The following is a 16,045-nucleotide window of genomic DNA, read 5'->3' on the forward strand; positions in this document are numbered from 1 at the left end:
ACCCATTTTCCCTGCAGGAGGCTGATGCCGTTTCCTTGGTTGAATTTTGAACACCTACTCCGTGTTAATGTCTAAAATGTCTCTGTTATCAAATAATGCACCCTGCTCAAAGACTCAAGTGTTCTCCACTGCAGACGGGATAAAATCCATCTGAACTCCTTAGCCTAAAGTTCAAGCCCCTTCATCAAAAAGCGTTCCTTCCTTTCTAGCACTGTTGCTCACAGTTCCTTATAAGATCTTCTTTTGTCCTCACTGAGGCTTGGCTCATGCTTTTCTGTCTGCCTCATGGCCCCTCCCCATTGTACTCATTTTTACCCAAAGTCTTCCTTTAATCCTGAAGTGATGCCTAAGGCAGATAGCAGACATTGCAGTCATAGCCAGCCCTGTTTAAATCACTGCTGCTGCTAAGTCACTTCAGTCGTGTCCGACTCTGTGCAGCCCCATAGACGGCAGCCCACCAGGCTCCCCCATCCCTGGGGAGGCAAGAACCCTGGAGTGGGTTGCCATTTCCTTCTCCAATGCATGAAAGTAAGAAGTGAAAGTAAAGTCGCTCAGTCATATCCGACTCTTAGCAACCCCATGGACTGCAGACTACCAGGCTCCTCCGTCCATAGGATTTTCCAGGCAAGAGTACTGGAGAGGGGTGCCATTGATTTCAGGTAAAGCATTTAATCTCAGCCAATGAAATTACATCTGAGAGCTGTGAGGCGTAGACTCAGTGATTTCTAGTTCTTTTCCTTTTGAAAACTTCTTTTAAGTTTGCTCTTTCATGAGCCTTCATTGCTCACACTGATTTTTTTTTTCCTCTTAAAACTCTTGGCATTTTCTTTTTGCACTGACTCATCTGGCAAATAATTTTATTTATAATCTTTCTCCCTAGTAGATTTTGAACTTTTAAAGCTAGAGACCATGCCTTATAAGATGTAATACTCCTCATAGTTGCTTGTGCTTAGATCCTCAGTGAATATTGTATGTGGATTCCCCCCATATGTTGTAGGACACGGATTTATAGGGATGTTGTAGGATGCTTTCCAGAGTTGATGATAAGCGGTGACCCTGGCCTCCCCTAAACTCTCCCTGAATGCCACTTAATTACACTTGTGGGGTTGGCTGCTTAAGTAGGTAAGGCTATACCTCTGTGTTCCCCTAGCAGCTCTTTTAGTCTTAATCCTTAATCATGGCTGTTCCTTGAGATGGTCTGTTTCGGCCCCCTCATTGTGTGTGGTGTGAGCCCCCTCAGGTAATTCGGTGGCTGGCATCCTCAGGGGTTTGCCCAGTTTTTGCTTGATGTAAAGTGCTCAGTGAATGCCAGAATATCCAGTTCATGCTAATGTATAGGGGTTTTTATTTATTTATTTATTTTGGGGTTGATTATAAAACCTTTTTAAGTTTATAAAATAAGACTTGAGAATATTTTTCTTGTATTAAATGTTAATAGCCACACTCATTTACCTTTTGCTTTTAGAAGCTTCCAAGGAATTCTGGGTGGCTGCCATCGCAACGTGATTTAGTTTGACTTAGAAGCATATCTTGGGTGTGGTATTTGATGTTAGCAACATGACATGAGGATGCCCAGACAAAAATGGATAGCATTGTACTGCCTCCAGTGAATAGTTACGCTTGAGTAAAGTAAAATGTGGTTGAAATAACTAGCTTCGGATGGGGCAAATAGAAATCAGGACAGTGCCTCAAGGATCCCTTTGATTAGTGAAGTAGTATTTCCATGGAAGTTTTCATCTGAGGTTATTCTTGGGGCAACCAGGCAAGCGTTACTCTTTTGACATCTTAAATACCCTGAAGCTGGACCTCTGATATGCTATTCACAGGCTCAGAGCTCCGGGAAGAACACAGCACATCTGGGTAGCCTTTCTGTGTGGCTCCAGGTAAAGTTAGTACGTCCCTTATACATAACATGAGGGCTTCCCTGGTAGCTCAGAGGGTAAAGAATCTGCCTGTAATGTGGGAGACCCAGATTCGATCCCTGCATTGGGAAGATCCCCTGCAGAAGAAAATGGCTAACCACGCCAGTATTCTTGCCTGGAGAATTTCATGAGGAGGAGCCTGGTGGGCTACAGTCCATGGGGTTTCACAGAGTCAGACACGACTGAGCAGCTAACACTTTGAACACTTGTAAATAACATGATACAGTGATCAGTGGACTAGGTGACTCTTTGGTACCCTGGGGGAGGGGTGTGAAATTATAAGAATGTGGCTGTTTGTAATAAATCACTTCATCTAGAGAACTATGAGAGCATTTTAGAGTAGCAAGCTTGAAACAACACTGGGCGAGGGCCCCCACATCATTTCTATGTGTGCAGTAATATTTCTAGCAAGGGGATAAATTTTAGAGCCAGAAAGAATTGTCTGGAATCATTTATCCTTCTGTTGTTGCAAAAATAAATTAGCAAGTCAACGCCCCGTTATTTATTTCCCCCTATCACACTGATAGAGAAACTGCTCCCTGTCATCACAACGCAGACTCATCCATTGTGATGATTTTATTCAACCTGATTGTTTACTGTGGTTTTTATATCAGAATGGGCAAAGCCTGCCTTCAGAGTAGGCAGTAAGAGTTAACTCTGCCTGCTGTGTTTCCTCTTTCTAATAGGAGCACTTTAGCAATGCTAATCAGTTGTACTGATTTTCTGTTTTGATTTTTCTATCATAATTAAGTGAATGATATGGAATGCAATCAAGTTTGACACTAGGGGGTTCATGCAAATGACTATTTTTTTAATGTTTAAAATTTTGTTAAACATAACCACAAGGAACGTTATTTGAAGGCAAAGACTGGGTAGGTAGGGGTAGTTTAACAACCAATTTAGAGTTTTGAATATTTTTAAAATGTCTGTTTCAAGAAAGCATATCTGTGTTGCCTTTTTTTTTCAATTGAAATAATGCTATTTTTAAAGGATTGTATTTTGTTTTCATGTACACCCTAAGGTGGAAAGATTATAGCCTCAGACAAGATGATATAGTTTAAAAGAGAAATGAAGAAAAACATTCATGGAACTTTCTTCCCTCAGGGTAGACACAAAGAAAAAAAGGTACACACATTTACTCCTCAAACCTTATGAAAGAAAACGAATCAAATAGGGAAAGAGTATATGAGATGCCCTATCCACTTGTTTTGATTGCCTATCAGTGACAAGACAAACAAAAGGAAGGACCGCCCATGTTTCTGAATACAGGGAAATGTTGCATTTCTACACTCCTTTATAGCTCATTGGCACATTTGTAAAATGTCTTCTTCCCCTACCATGTATAATATTTGAATTATTTTCTCAAGTGATTTTAATCACTTTGTGTGAATTTGCACCTTCCCTTCTTGATCTAGCAATTTTTTTGCCTTGAACATTATATACTTTAATGTAGATTGTTCTAAAACTCAGTTAATTTTCTAATTTTGATTTGGCAAATGCTCCGGGAATAAGGCTGCTGCTGCTGCTAAGTCACTTCAGTCGTGTGCGAGTCTGTGTGACCCCATAGATGGCAGCCCACCAGGCTCCCCCGTCCCTGGGATTCTCCAGGCAAGAACACTGGAGTGGGTTGCCATTTCCTTCTCCAATGCATGAAAGTGAAAATTGAAAGAGAAGTCGCTCAGTCGTGTCCGACTCTTTGCGACCCCATGAGCTACATATATTCACTTTTGTTATAAATGTACTGACATTTTCCCTTCCGTGAACACCACCAGCAACTTTGCAATGCGGTTTGATTTTCCTCTGTGCTGAATTTCAGAAGCAATAAGGAGATGACCAAATTCTGCTTTTTCTTTTTTTTTTCTCTGACATCCCTGTAGAAAGGTTAAAGCCTTCACAGGGCAGTGCATCAAGTGCAAAGCAGAAAGAGATACCAAATTAACGCTAAAATTTTTGCATTCAAAGAGAACAGACTCTTCCCTTTTCTTGGCAGTTTTATTCATTGCTTCCAGCAGTTTCCAACTTTGTACAGACTAAACATTTCTAATTGGGAAATGAATGGGTTGAGTCTGAGATGGTGACTCAGGATATAAACTTTCCAATTTGGGATAATTGTTTGTGAGTGGATGGCAGATTACTGCTGACTGGCTCTTGTTTTGTCTCTGAGGAAAGGATGAAAGTTAAGATGCATACTTCATACTTTGTTGAAACAGAATATTTACCTGGTATAGATAAGGCAATGAGACAGAGATATTTGCCATGCTTATTTGTTACAACCAAATATAGTATATGAAAGGATTACTTTTTTGATGGATGAGGAAAACATTACAATATATGATGTGTCTTCAGCTGTGAAATGGGGATGGTAAAAATGCCTACTTAAGTTACTGTGTGGATTAAATAGATAATTCATGTGAAAGGTTCAGTACTGTGCCTAGCACACACGAACTGGTCAGGAAATGATAGCTGTTGTTGTTTATCATCATCATTATCATTACTTTTTATTTATCCCTCCCTGTTAAGCAGAATAGCTTCTTTAATTGTATAATGTTAAGCTTCAGATTTTACAACTTCATGATGATTAGCCTGTGAGAAACATCTGTAATTTGAATTAATTTATAAGCCATATTTTGGCTAGTCATTTATGCTTTGTATGTTGGAATTACTTCGTGATGATTAGAATCCCCCTTTTAAAGATTTGACTGCTTCTCGTAGTGGCTTACACTATCTTTTAATTATCCTGTGAATTCATGACATTTATCCATATTCCAAATCAAACAGTTTCTTTTGTTTTAGCCTTTGTGGATCAGAGATAGATAACCTGTCATAACTGGAGAAGGAAATGGCAACCCACTCCAGTATTCTTGCCTGGGAAATCCCATAGACAGAGGTGCCTGGTGGGCTACAGTACTAATACACTGTATATACTTGTGCCTATAAACAGTTTTGATTTTAAAGAATTTAATGTTTCTTCATTTTTCTATTTTGAACAGAAGGAATTTTTCTATTTTGAATTTGAAGGATAAACTGTTACCTAAGGATCACTGTTTGCCAGTATTGTTATTACTTATTTAAGATAAACTTGCCTTTTAATACCCCAAGATTATCACTCAATAAATTTTGTTCCCAGATACTAAAAGCTGGTAACTTCATGGTGTGGAAAGTTAGTATAACTTCTCAGAATGCCAGCTCTCACCCAAAAAGTAACTGCTGGGCCCCATAATCTGGTCAATTTTTACTAGTTTCACTGGCTTACCAACAAGAAGGCTAATGCTTCTTTTCTTTTTAATTTGCAAATGGATCCCCTTTTTGGAGGGAGTTGTGTGGCGTGTGGGATCTTACTTCCCTGACTAGGGATCAACCCCCCCTCCCCCTTCACTGCCCACCCCTTGCATTGGAAACGCTGATTCTTAACCACTGAACTGCCAGGGAGGTCCTGGATCAGCTATTTCTAATTCCATGTCTATTTTTATAATTATTATATGAAGCCATTTTATATAGTGAGACAAACTTTTCCTCATTAAGTGCCAAATTCCCCCCACCATGGCCCTGCCCTTCCTCTCAGGAAGAGAGCTTCTGTGCTTCCATCTCCAGGAGTGGCTCACCCTCCACTCAAGGGGCTGTAACAGGCGTCCCTCCTTGCTCTGACTCCCACGTTCCAGTCACCAAATCCTGTCCATTTCACCTCCTGAAAAACTCCCAGATCCGCTCAGTTCCCTGCAACCCCAGTGTTTCTTCCGTATTTCACCCTCAGTCGTCTCTCCCCTGACCTCCGTCTAATAGCCTGCACCTGCGGTTCATGCTCCCCCTGCAGCCAGGACTCTTTCTAATGTCACCCTGCACCCTTCCCTAGTTCTCTGTAATCCTTGGATGAGGTTCACATACGTTGCCATGTCATAAAATCCATGGTGATGTGCCCCATCCCATATCTTTCTCCAGCTGAGCTAATTTGAGCTCAGTAAGTGGGCCTGATCTTCCCTTACCTGTGTCCCCTCTGCCTTGAACATTCTCCTCCCTCTTCTATCTCCTTTGTGGGCCTAACTCTTTGGTAGATGTGTTGCTATTTGTTTTCCTCTTTTGGTCTTTCCTCCTCTCAACAATAATACCAGGTTCATTTTTTTTCCAATACTGACCTCCAAACAGCTTTACACTTTTTATCTGTACACCTATGTAGAAACCTCTATAAAACAACTGGTTTAGTTTCTGTTCAGCAGATGGTGGGACAGAAGCACTAAATATAAGAGATGTGTGTCACGATTACTAAATTATAAAGATCGTAGTGGGCAGGAACGAGAACTAGATCAGTGTTTCACGTCCAGCGTTTGCACAGTGCCTAGGATAGAGTAGCCATTCAGTGAACGTTGAATGAATTCCTGAATGACCCTCAGTTTAAGCCTGAGGTGCCTCTCTCTTGAGTCAATGGACCTTCTGTTCCATTATTTATCCTCTAGGACAAAGGAGGCCAGATTCCTCTGTGTGCCCTCTCCTTCCAGAAGGGAAATATGCCTGCTGAGAGAATCTGGAAGCCTGTGTTGCCCTGAGTTGTTCTGGTAGATTCCTTTAATGTCGGCTGGCATGGATGAGAAGGTCTTTTGTTATGGTGGCAATTAATGATGATTTGCACTTTTTAGTAATTTACAAAATAGTGGCCATCCTGACAACATAAGAAATATCTCTCTCTCCTGGACCATGAAAGCTGGTGACCCATCTATTTAAATCTAAGACTCGTTATTCATGTTTCAGTCCTAGTGACAACTGGCACTTTATAGTTACTGTACTGAAAAGAATTCTTTGGGGGTCATTTTAATGCATCTTTAATTTGAATTTCTTTTTCTTGTAGGTTGTTCTTCAGGAACAATGGTTATTTCCTTGAACTCATGCCTGGGCTTTATCTGTTTATTGTTATGCCACTGGATCAGGACGGCATCCTCTCTGAACCTTGAAGATCCTAATGTGTGTAGCCACTGGGAAAGGTAATAGTTCTGAGAAGCAATATTTCTTGGTAGTCTGAGAAATAATTTCTGATGGATTCCTTTGTATGCTATCAATATCAGTATCACATATAAAATTAGAATTTGAGAAGAGATTATAAAATTGCTTTCATGTAAAAATATTTCATTATATATAATAAATTAGGTAGTATAATTCACCTTGGTCTTAGAGAGTATATGTTATGTATATTAAGCTTGCAATATTAATTCTAACAGAGGTGTTTTTGTAAAATAGGGGAAAACATTACAGATTCATAGATCAGTTAAAATGATCTCCGGGAGGTCTTACCTCTGCTCTGTATCTGTTTGCAATGATTTGGTGGAGCTGAACTTATGGGCATATGGATTATGGTGGAGTTCCTACTTACGCATGGGAATCAATGAGAGAGCAGTGAAAGACAGTGTGGAATAATGTCCTGGAACATTGAAATGGACGGCATAAAAAGTGTGGAAGGTGACCTGAAAGGAAAGACTTGATTTCTGGAGTAACTGGGTAGGCTGCATGGAAGCAGTGTCACCTGAGAGGTCCTTGAAGACTTGAAAAAGACCAGTGGGTGACAGTGATTGGCAGGCGTCCCAGGAGGGAAGGTAGTTTGAAACCAGTGCCATGCAGACCACTAAGGACCGTACCCAATAAGTCTAGTGAAAGTGAAAGCGAAGTCTCTCAGTCGTGTCCGACTCTTTGCCACCCCGTGGACTGTAGCCTATCAGGCTTCTCCGTCCATTGGATTTTCCAGGCAAGAGTGCTGGAGTGGATTGCCATTTCCTTCTCCAGGGGATCTTCCCGACCCAGGAATCGAACCCGGGTCTCCCGTATTGCAGGCCAACGCATTACCGTCACTAGCGTCGATACAATACAGGAGGAGGGCAAGATTGACTACATTATATGAAAGCAAATGGGGTAGTCTCCAGATCTGGGTAAACTTACAGCCCCTTTTGGAACACAGAAATAGCACAAATGATCTAGTCATACTGAAGTGCAGTCACATGCAGCTTACTCTGTTACTTATCTCCCTAAAAAAGGGTGTACATGTTTCTTTATCCAAAATGAACGTTGCGCTTGCAGGTTTTTCAAACAAATAGAAGGTGTCAAGTACTAGAGAGTAGTACGTAGTTGTAGTAGCTGTAAATGCAATGACATTAAACTCTTGGCCTCTTTTTCCTGTCACCCTCAGTACCGAGAAGAGTACAGCACAGAGCATACATCCCAGTCACTGTGTCACCCGCTGGAAGGATGCTCAAAGCTCAGAGTTTTTCAAGCATGGCAGCTGTGTTATTCTAGGGCCCACTGATTCCTCATTCACAGTGTTAGGTTTCAGTGAGGGCTCATCCCCATCTCTGCTGGCAGTATTACAGCAGGGTAACAAAACGTATTTTCCTGATTGATCAACAGAGTCTTCTATCATTATGAAACTTTAAGTGGAAATATGTATATGTAATAAAGTTCTATATATTTGATATTAACTATATTATACAGAATTTAAGAGGAGGGAATGCCTATTATCTTTATAATTTTCATAGAACTTCCCATAAAACATTTCACCAGCAAAATACTTAATAAATAGGATTATAGTAATAAAAATAAATTGATGAATACATGAATAAGAACATATCAAATTTAGAAAAGGGAGAGTCCATTGGTAGTTGAACTTTTGGAGGATGATAGCTTTGAAATAGGAGAAAAAATCAAGTTTGTTAGGTACTGTGAAATAAAAATCAAGAGATCTTGGTAATACATTAACTATGAATGTGAAAGAGGCAGAAAAGGCTGAGATTTAGAACCGGCTGTGTGGAAGAGTGGGCGTGTCACTGGACATTGTTGTTGTTTTGCTAATTCGTGTTTGACTCTTGGTGACCCCATGAACTGTACCACGCCAAGTTTCCCTGTCCTTCACTATCTCCTGGAGTTTGCTCAAACTCGTGTCTGTTGGGTCGGTGATCACATATGGAGAGATAAAAGGAAGAGAGCTGATTTGACAGGGAAGAGATTCGTGTGGTTTTGCCACTTTGTATTGATAAGATCAATTTGAAATACAGGCCTAGATGAATGCTTAACTTTTCATTTAAAAAAAACATGAAAAAGATCCTTCCTCCGGTTTGTCTTACATTGCCCTAGCTTATAATTGTCATGGACAAAAAGGCCTTATAAGAAAGGATACTAGCTTAGAATAACCCTGTTTTCTTTTGTTTTTTTCATTGAAGGAGTCCAGTGATCTTGCATGAGTCTCTTTTCTTTTTTTTTTAACAAATGAATGAATATATTTATTTTTGGCTGTTCTGGGTCTTTGTTGCTGCCTGTGGGCTTTCTGTAGTTGTGGTGAGCAGGGGAGACTCTAAACCTAATATAATTTCACTGTTGTACAAGTGATTGGAGTAACTGAGAAAATACGAATGGGGAAGAAAATTCAATGTGAAAAAATAGGAAAATGATGGAGATTTTCTCCTGCCTATATTTTTGCTATGAACTACTAAAAAGAAAAAGTTGACAGCTGCAATCTTCTCATTGATAAATTTTCTGTTACACAGCTAGATAATGATTCTTTGAAGAAAGGTTAAAGAAAAGTAGAATTTGTTTTATAAGAACGGACAAGAAGAGTATAAATTAAAATGAACAGATAAAGGTGCAGGTGACAGATTCTCCTATATTTTCAAAAACTGAAATGAGCTTGAATTGAATTGGGGAGGGGGAGATGAGTTTCAGGGAGAAAATTTTTGGTAGTAAGGCCCAGTAGTACTCATCGTAGATTTTCCTTATACTAAAACCCACCTGTCACCAGTGGTTCCGAGCCATGGAATCACCTGCAGTCTTGCTCCTCAGAGTGGAGTCTGTGGAGCTGTGATGGCAGGAACCTCAGCTGGGAGCTTTTTGGAATTGGAGACTCTCAGGTCCCTCCCCAGACCTGCTGAATCATTTATTTTCAAATAAAAGTATACTTCATTTTAAGGCAGCAATTGTGATTCTTAGAAGTTGTGTCCAACTCTTTACAACCCCATGGACTGTATAGTCCATGGAGTTCTCCAGGCCCGAATACTGGAGTGGGTAGCCTTTCCCTTCTCCAGAGGATCTTCCCAACTTGGAGGTTAAACCCAAATCTCCCGCATTGCAGGTGGATTCTTTACCAGCTGAGTCACAAGGAAAGCCCAAGAATACTGGAGTGGGTAGCCTGTCCCTTCTCCAGCGGATCTTCCCGATACAGGAACCAAAGTGGGGTCTCCTGCATTGTAGCTGGATTCTTTATCAGCCAATGTCAGGGAAGCCCGAAGTAAAATTAAGGAGAATTAAATCATTTAAAATACACAAGAGAAACTTGTTATTAGAGAAATTCTGAACAGCATCCCTTTGGAAAATGAATAACTCCATGAATCATCTGTCCCTTCTCCCCACCTCCTTTCCCTGTTGTGTGAGTTTAAGTATTTCCACCTACGAGGGTTTCTTCTAAAGAAGACACAAATGAAGAGAAACATTCTCTGTCCAACCCCTTGGGGGTGGGACACAGGAGTGGTAATAATTGAAGCTGCATTCCTGAAGTGAGCAGAGATAAGAAATGATAATTATTACCATATTTGATTAAAGTAACAGGATAATTTCGGCAGATAAAATGTAATTAACCACTTTGGAATGAGTCCAAGTGATGATGGCTTCCCCTACCCTGTTCTTTGACCTTAAATTAAATCTTGCTGGGGTTCCTCCCCAGATAATACTTAATAGGTTAAAACCATGGTGATGATATGTTTACAGTGTGTTTGAGAAGATGAAACAAACAAGCAGGAAATAAAGGGTTTTGCATCTTGAGCCTGAAAATAGTGTAGAGTTGGGACCTACAGTTTTTATACCACAGTTTCACTGCTTGCTTTAGAAGCTTTCGATGTTCTATAATATCTGAGAGGCAGCAGAGGTACAGGATGTTGTCTGGGCCTCTTGGTGTTAAAGTGCCAGCTCTAGACTGACCACTAGTACCAGGAGCTCAGTGTGGCTTATTTGTGATGAAAATGGGATTGGACTAGACCAGGTGTCCCCAAACTCCAGGATCTAAAGCCTGATGATCTGAGGTAGAGCTGATGTAATAATAATAGAAATAAAGTGCACAGTTAATGTAATGTGCTTGAATCATCCCCTAACCTTCCCCCTCCCCAGCCCTGTCCTGGTCTGTGGAAGAACTGTCTTCCACAAAACTGGTCCCTAGTACCAGAAAGGTTGGGGACGTCTGGACTAGACAATCAAAAAGATCGCTTCCCATTCTGTGACTTTAAGAGCAGCTGCAGATGAACATGGCGGTGTGGACTGTTAGCCTAGATGCTAACTGAGTTCAAACAGCAACCCAGGTATTATCCAAAGAAGTAGTGCTAAGGAGCAGGGGATGCCCTCCAGTTCTTGGAGACATTTGCCTTCATGGTGTGAGCATACAGCTTCCAGAAAGTGGCCCCTTGGAAAAGGACAACTTGATTGTTTAATGATAGGTGGGTACTGAGCAAATTAGGTGTAGTCACAAGTATTTGGCAGTCATAATTTGAAGACTATTTACTAACAGGGAAAAATTCTTATGACATACCCTTAAATTCAAAAAGTAGACTTAAAATTATGTGGCTAGCATGAGTATGAAAATTTAAAAGCGAAAAAAGCTAAACTAAAGCTAAAAGCTAAAAACCCCTAGAGATGGTAAGAGAAGTGCAGGAAAATGCTATGGGTAATTAGGTAAGAGTTATACAATTTTCTCCCTTTCTTCTTAAAAATTGTTTTCCAGATTTTCTGGTGTGATTATAATATCACTAAAAATGAAAAATAAAAAGCAGAGATTGGTTAGAAAAAGAATGTATGAAAAAGAACAGAAAGGAAATTTGGGGTGAAGAGGCTCAGAATCGTTCTCCTTTAAATTTGAATGGAAACCTCAGTATCTGATCAATGTGAAAAGTAATTTATATTTAGCCTGTTATTCATTAAGTTTGAGACTATGAGTAATTCTAATCAGAAGACTGAAGGGAAATACTCAACCATGGTAAATTTTATGGTTTGATTCCCCCCCAAATGTATATATTTCTCTGTTAAAGTAAAAGCAGGTTGTTTTAGCTTTTATGTGCTGGCCTCTTTTAAGAGCCCTTTGAGAATTACATAGAATTTGTTTAATAAATGTGTGTTGAATTGGAAACCTTAATGGTTTAATTACCCTTTTATAGAGAAGAGCTTTTTTATATCCTAAAAGCAGAGAAACATCCTGCAAATGTAAGCTATTAATGAGCAGCAAATGTCCAGAAGAGGAAATTCATATGCTTTAACATTTTCTCTTATTGAGGAAACCTTCCAGGCTGCAAGAAATTAATGAAAACACTTTTCACATTTGGTTGTGGAGTCAGCTCCCCCATCATATGTAATGGCGAGTGTTTGGCCAAGGTCCCTTAGTTGATTATTGCTTTTGTACTCCAAGGCATTTGGATCTTAACACTATAACATAGCATGTGAAATTATGGGAATACTGCATCAGATCTAGTTCTAACAAACTAATTTAGTTCAGTTCAGTTCAGTTGCTCAGTCGTGTGCAACTCTGCGACCCCATGAACCACAGCATGCCAGGCCTCCCTGTCCATCACTAACTCCTGGAGTCCACCCAAACCCATGTCCATCAAGTCGGTGATACCATCCAACCATCTCATCCCCTGTCATCCCCTTCTCCTCCTGCCCTCAATCTTTCCCAGCATCAGGGTCTTTTCCAATGAGTCAGCTCTCCACATCAGGTGGCCAAAGTATTGGAGTTTCAGCTTCAACATCAGTCCTTCCAATAAACACCCAGCATTGATCTCCTTTAGGATTACTAACAGAAGCAGAAGATATTAAGAGGTAGCAAGAATACACAAAAGAACTATACAAAAAAGATCTTCACGACCCAGATAATCATGATGGTGTGATCACTCACCTAGAGCCAGACATCCTGGAAAGTGAAGTCAAGTGGGCCTTAGGAAGCATCACTATGAACAAAGCTAGTGGAGGTGATGGAATTCCAGTTGAGCTCTTTCAAATCCTGAAAGATGAAGCTGTAAAAGTGCTGCACTCAATATGCCAGCAAATTTGGAAAACTCAGCAGTGGCCACAGGACTGGAAAAGGTCAGTTTTCATTCCAATCCCAAAAAAAGGCAATGACAAAGAATACTCAAACTACCGTGCAATTGCACTCATCTCACACGTTAGTAGAGTGATGCTTAAAATTCTCCAAGCCAGGCTTCAGCAATATGTGAACCATGAACTTCCAGATGTTCAAGCTGGTTTTAGAAAAGGCAGAGGAACCAGAGATCAAATTGCCAACATCTACTGGATCGTGGAAAAAGGAAGAGAGTTCCAGAAAAACATCTACTTCTGCTTTATTGACTATGCCAAAGCCTTTAACTGTGTAGATCACAATAAACTGTGGAAAATTCTGAAAGAGATGGAAATATCAGACCACCTCTTGAGAAATCTGTATACAGGTCAGGAAGCAGCAGTTAGAACTGGACATGGAACAACAGACTGATTCCAAATAGGAAAAGGAGTATGTCAAGGCTGTATATTGTCACCCTGCTTATTTAACTTATACACAGAGTAAATCATGAGAAACGCTGGACTGGAAGAAGCACAAGCTGGAATCAAGATTGCCGGAAGAAATATCAATAACCTCAGATATGCAGATGACACCACCCTTATGGAAGAAAGTGAAGAGGAACTAAAAAGCCTCTTGAAGAAAGTGAAAGAGGAGAGTGAAAAAGTTGGCTTAAAACTCAACATTCAGAAAACTAAGATCATAGCATCTGATCCTATCACTTCATGGGAAATAGATGGGGAAACAGTAGAAAGTGTCAGACTTTTATTTTTTGGGGCTCCAAAATCACTGCAGATTGTGATTGCAGCCATGAAATTAAAAGATGCTTACTCCTTGAAAGGAAAGTTATGAGCAACCTAGATAGCATACTGAAAAGCAAAGACATTACTTTGCCAACAAAGGTCTGTCTAGTCAAGGCTATGGTTTTTCCAGTGGTCATGTATGGATGTGAGAGTTGGACTGTGAAGAAAGCTGAGTGCCGAAGAATTGATCCTTTTGAACTGTGGTGTTGGAGAAGACTCTTGAGAGTCCCTTGGACTGCAAGGAGATCCAACCAGTCCATTCTGAAGGAGATCAGCCCTGGGATTTCTTTGGAAGGAATGATGCTAAAGCTGAAACTCCAGTACTTTGGCCACCTCATGCGAAGAGTTGACTCATTGGAAAAGACCCTGATGCTGGGAGGGATTGGGGGCAGGAGGAGAAGGGGAATACAGAAGATGAGATGGCTGGATAGCATGACCAACTCGATGGACATGAGTTTGAGTGAACTGTGGTAGTTGGTGATGGACAGGGAGGCCTGGTGTGCTGCGATTCATGGTGCTACAAAGAGTCGGACACGACTGAGCAACTGAACTGAACTGAATGTGAGACGGCCTAGACGGCAGGTCCACACACAGAGGACACTCTCTCCGCTAGAAATGTAATGGAGAAATAATGCTGCAGGCCTCAAGATTCATTTATTTGGAAGCTGTTGGTTTGTTGTTTAGTCACTCAGTTGTGTCCAACTCTTTGCCATCCCAAGGACTACAGCACGCCAGGCTTCCCTGTCCTTCACCATCTCCTGGAGCTTGCTCAGACTCATCTCCATTGAGTCATTGATGCCATCCAACCACCTCATCCTCTGTAATCCCCTTCTCCTCCTGCCTTTCTTTCTTTCTTTCTTTTTTTTTTTAACAAACGAATGACCTTTTATTTCATACAGAGATACAGAGGCAATTGTGTGGGGCAACAATCTGATGGGCAGTCCAAATTCTTGAAGGAGGAAATTCATGGTAAATGTCATGATGGCTGGTTGAAGGGAAGGTCAAAGAAGGAGAGAGTTGAGACAGAGACTGCTATGGCTAATAAATTAAAATTACAAAGAGCTACCAGGTTTTAATGCCATGACTTGACTTTGTCTGGGCATCCTCAATGCTGTGAACACCGTAATTATGCACAGTTACCATCAAAATTCTCCAGGTGTAGTTTGTGCCATTTGTGTCAAGGGAACTATGCTCCTTACAGACCACTGAAACATCATACTTCATTAAAGAGTTGTGAACTTTGCTCATCGTCTGTCATCGATGTGGCCTTTGGGGCCCAACATGAATTTGGGTTGAATAGCATCTTTTAAGGTAAAACAGTTGACATTTTGGTTGGTCCCAGTTTTTGAGGCAATGCCACTTAGAGTGGCATCTTCTTTTAACCTGAGAAAAATATTTACTAAAAAAATTGTCTTGCAAAACACAAGAAACGAGGTCAAGGTAGTGGAGACTGTTTCCATGACACTCCACACCTCACTTCTTCACCTGTCTGTGGGCTGCATGGGGTGTATAGACTTGAACAGCTGCATCCGTGGACCTGACTCAGTAAACTGACTCAGTAAACAGTCTATCATGAAAAACACACTTCCAACACTTAACATCTGTAACTGGGACACGTCACATGATTTGTTATCAATGAAAACAGTTTATTGGCTTTAAATATACATCAGTAAATTTTAAACTGTTAGTTTATGTTTTATGATAAAAGAACACTGAACCAAAACTTCAGAGGAAATGAGGCTCAGTAGCATGATTTCAATATATTTTCCTGGATAAAAAGACGGTTTTAAAAAGTACATGACTTTTAATCTAAGAATGGAAGCTCCATGAGCTCAGTGTTTAACAATGAATTGCATCAAGGTCTTTTCCAGTGAGTTGGCTCAGTATCAGGTGACCAAAGTACCACAGCTTCAGCTTTAGCATCAGTCCTTCCAGTGAATATTCAGGGTTGATTTCCTTTAGGATGGCCTGGTTGGATCTGCTTGTCATCCAAGGGACTCTGGATTGGGAGGGAAAAGAATTGGTGAAGAAAGGCTTAGAATTTGCATCAATATGACCTTCAGGATGCTTCCCAGGTGACTCAGTGGTAAAGAATCTGCCCGCCAAGGCAGGAGACACAGGTTTGATCCCTGGGTTGGGAAGATCCCCTGGAAGAGGAAATGGCAACCTACTCCGGTATTGTTGCCTGGGAAATCCCACAGAAATTCCACAGAGCCTGGTGGGCTACAGTCCATGGAGGCACAAAGAGTCAGACACGGCTTAGTGACTAA

At 40.7% G+C, this 16,045-nt stretch overlaps 1 protein-coding gene across 1 annotated transcript in view; it reads left to right on the plus strand.

The window, feature by feature from the left end:
• The window catches only part of MEGF10 (multiple EGF like domains 10), a 185,636-nt gene that overhangs the window by 39,268 nt on the left and 130,323 nt on the right, over window positions 1-16,045 (plus strand). Inside the window, exon 2 of the mRNA XM_040241755.1 lies at window positions 6,760-6,892. Within this exon, the coding sequence (XP_040097689.1) occupies window positions 6,777-6,892 (116 nt within the window). The 5' untranslated portion in view covers window positions 6,760-6,776. The remainder of the gene's footprint in view (window positions 1-6,759; window positions 6,893-16,045) is intronic.

This window comes from Oryx dammah, unplaced genomic scaffold (genome assembly GCF_014754425.2).
Source record: "Oryx dammah isolate SB20612 unplaced genomic scaffold, SCBI_Odam_1.1 HiC_scaffold_5, whole genome shotgun sequence".
Lineage (NCBI taxonomy): Eukaryota > Metazoa > Chordata > Mammalia > Artiodactyla > Bovidae > Oryx > Oryx dammah.